The sequence below is a fragment of the Amphimedon queenslandica genome, unplaced genomic scaffold, assembly GCF_000090795.2.
Source record: "Amphimedon queenslandica unplaced genomic scaffold, v1.1 AMPQUscaffold_6820_Cont21225, whole genome shotgun sequence".
Classification (NCBI taxonomy): Eukaryota; Metazoa; Porifera; class Demospongiae; order Haplosclerida; family Niphatidae; genus Amphimedon; species Amphimedon queenslandica.
Window position 1 is genome coordinate 1 of NW_003552892.1, and position 1949 is coordinate 1949.

Genomic DNA, 1949 nt, shown 5'->3' on the forward strand with positions numbered 1-1949 from the left:
GATTTTTGATTTCCTCTTAGACAGGGCCTAGAGCCACACTAGTTGTACCATTGGAGTCCTCTGGTCAAGATGAGGTCCTCTATAAAGTCTGGTAAGCATAGGAGCTCGTTTTCCCGGTATAGCAAGGCTGCAAAAGTCGTGGCAGCCATTTTGTTTGGGGGTGAATCCTACTTAGTAACGCTACCGCGTTACTAATAGTACAGGGACTTTTGTCCGATTTTGAAGCAACTTTTAAAATTTGTAAAAAATCCAATTTTGATCGGAATCAGCTCAAACTTCATACGCAACATAAGTACATGTATATGCATCAGAAAATGTTTTTAAAATGGAGAATTCTCTACTTTTCATTTTTGGTGAAATTTGGCTCATGACCCTGTACTATAGTACAGGGACTTTTGTCCGATTTTGGAGCAACTTTAAAAATTTGTAAAAAAATCCAATTTTGATCGGAATCAGCTCAAACTTTTTACATAACATAAGAACATGTATATGTACAGTATCAGAAAAAGTTATAAAAATGGAGAATTCTCTACTTTTTATTTTTGGCAAAATTTGGCCTGTGACCATGTACTATAGTACAGGGACTTTTGTCTGATTTTGGAGCAACTTAAAAAATTCTTTAAAAATTCAATTTTGATCTGAATCAGCTCAAACTTTATATGCAATATAAGTACATGTATATACATCAGAAAATGTTATAAAATAGTACAGGGACTTTTGTCTGATTTTGGAGGAAATTAACTGTTTAGCACTTTGCAAAAATGCTGTGGAAACCCTGCATGTACATGTACACTTGCATGTAATTATGTTGTTATTATTATTATTGTGTTCATGTTTAATGTTATTTTGTCAGTTATACTAAACTTGTGACACTTTTGTAAGTTGTTTGGGAGTTGTATGGATACAAAATATGAACATGGTCACTTTATTTAAAATAAACACAACTTGTTTGTGTCTTGCTATAACTTCATGATTGTTTATTTGAGCCTTACCGATGTCCCAAATACTTTTAATATATATATTTGTGGCATTTTCACTTTCTCACTCTTATCATGGTTGTTTAAATGTACATAATGTAATAATAATGTTAAACTTCTCTCTCTATCTTTTCTTTCAAAGGTTTTGGCCTGCAGAGATAAGGTCACGCATTAATAAAACCTATACTTATTTTGCTGGCGGTCTCGGAGTAACTGCAGCTGCTGCTTATACTGCCTCACGTTCGGAGTCATTCTTAAGATTCATGATCACAAGACCTCTAATGGTGAATGATTTACTTATTAATGTACAGTAGTACTACTAACCTTTCTTTCTTCCTCTCCCTCTAGTCTGGTATTGTATTTCTGGTTGGTACGATTGGTTCAGCCATGATGTGTTACGGTATCCCTTACAAGCCAGAGACAATCCCAGTCAAGATTGCATCATACGCACTCTTCACTGGAATAATGGGAGCCACGTTAGCACCTATTGCTTTTATGGGAGGTACAAGAGAGAGAGAGAGAGAGAAAGGGGGCAAGGGAACCATACCTTACTCCATTCATATTACATGTGCTTGTTCTTTGAAGGTCCACTGGTTGCTAGGGCTGCTTTGTATACAGCTGGTGTTGTAGGAGGCCTGAGTGCTACAGCTGCTTGTGCTCCGAGTCAGAAATACCTGAGCATGAGTGGACCTCTTTCTCTTGGACTGGGTGTTGTGTTTGTAGCATCCATTGGTAAGGGAATGTATTCCTTTTAATCCTTCCACCATCATGATGCATATACATGTAATCTGTTATAATATCTTTCTCCTTCCATCATCATTATACATACATGTAATTTATTATGATCTTTCATTTCTCTTTCTGTCTCTCTCTCTCTTTCAAAAGGGTGGTTTATTTGCTACACCAGGTACAGCTCTCTTCTCTGGTCTTCATGCTATCTACATGTATGGGGGCCTGGTCCTCTTTGGTGGC

General features: G+C 36.8%; 1 protein-coding gene across 1 annotated transcript; it reads left to right on the forward strand.

The window, feature by feature from the left end:
• Nucleotides 1-702: 702 nt before the first annotated feature.
• Nucleotides 703-1943, forward strand: LOC100635926 (growth hormone-inducible transmembrane protein-like; the record flags this gene model as incomplete). The annotated part of the gene is made up of 4 exons (XM_020007525.1): nucleotides 703-1261; nucleotides 1326-1479; nucleotides 1563-1709; nucleotides 1864-1943. Coding segments are annotated over exons 1-4 (648 nt in total), but the record flags the coding sequence as incomplete, so codon positions are not given.
• Between the last annotated feature and the right edge of the window lie 6 nt (nucleotides 1944-1949).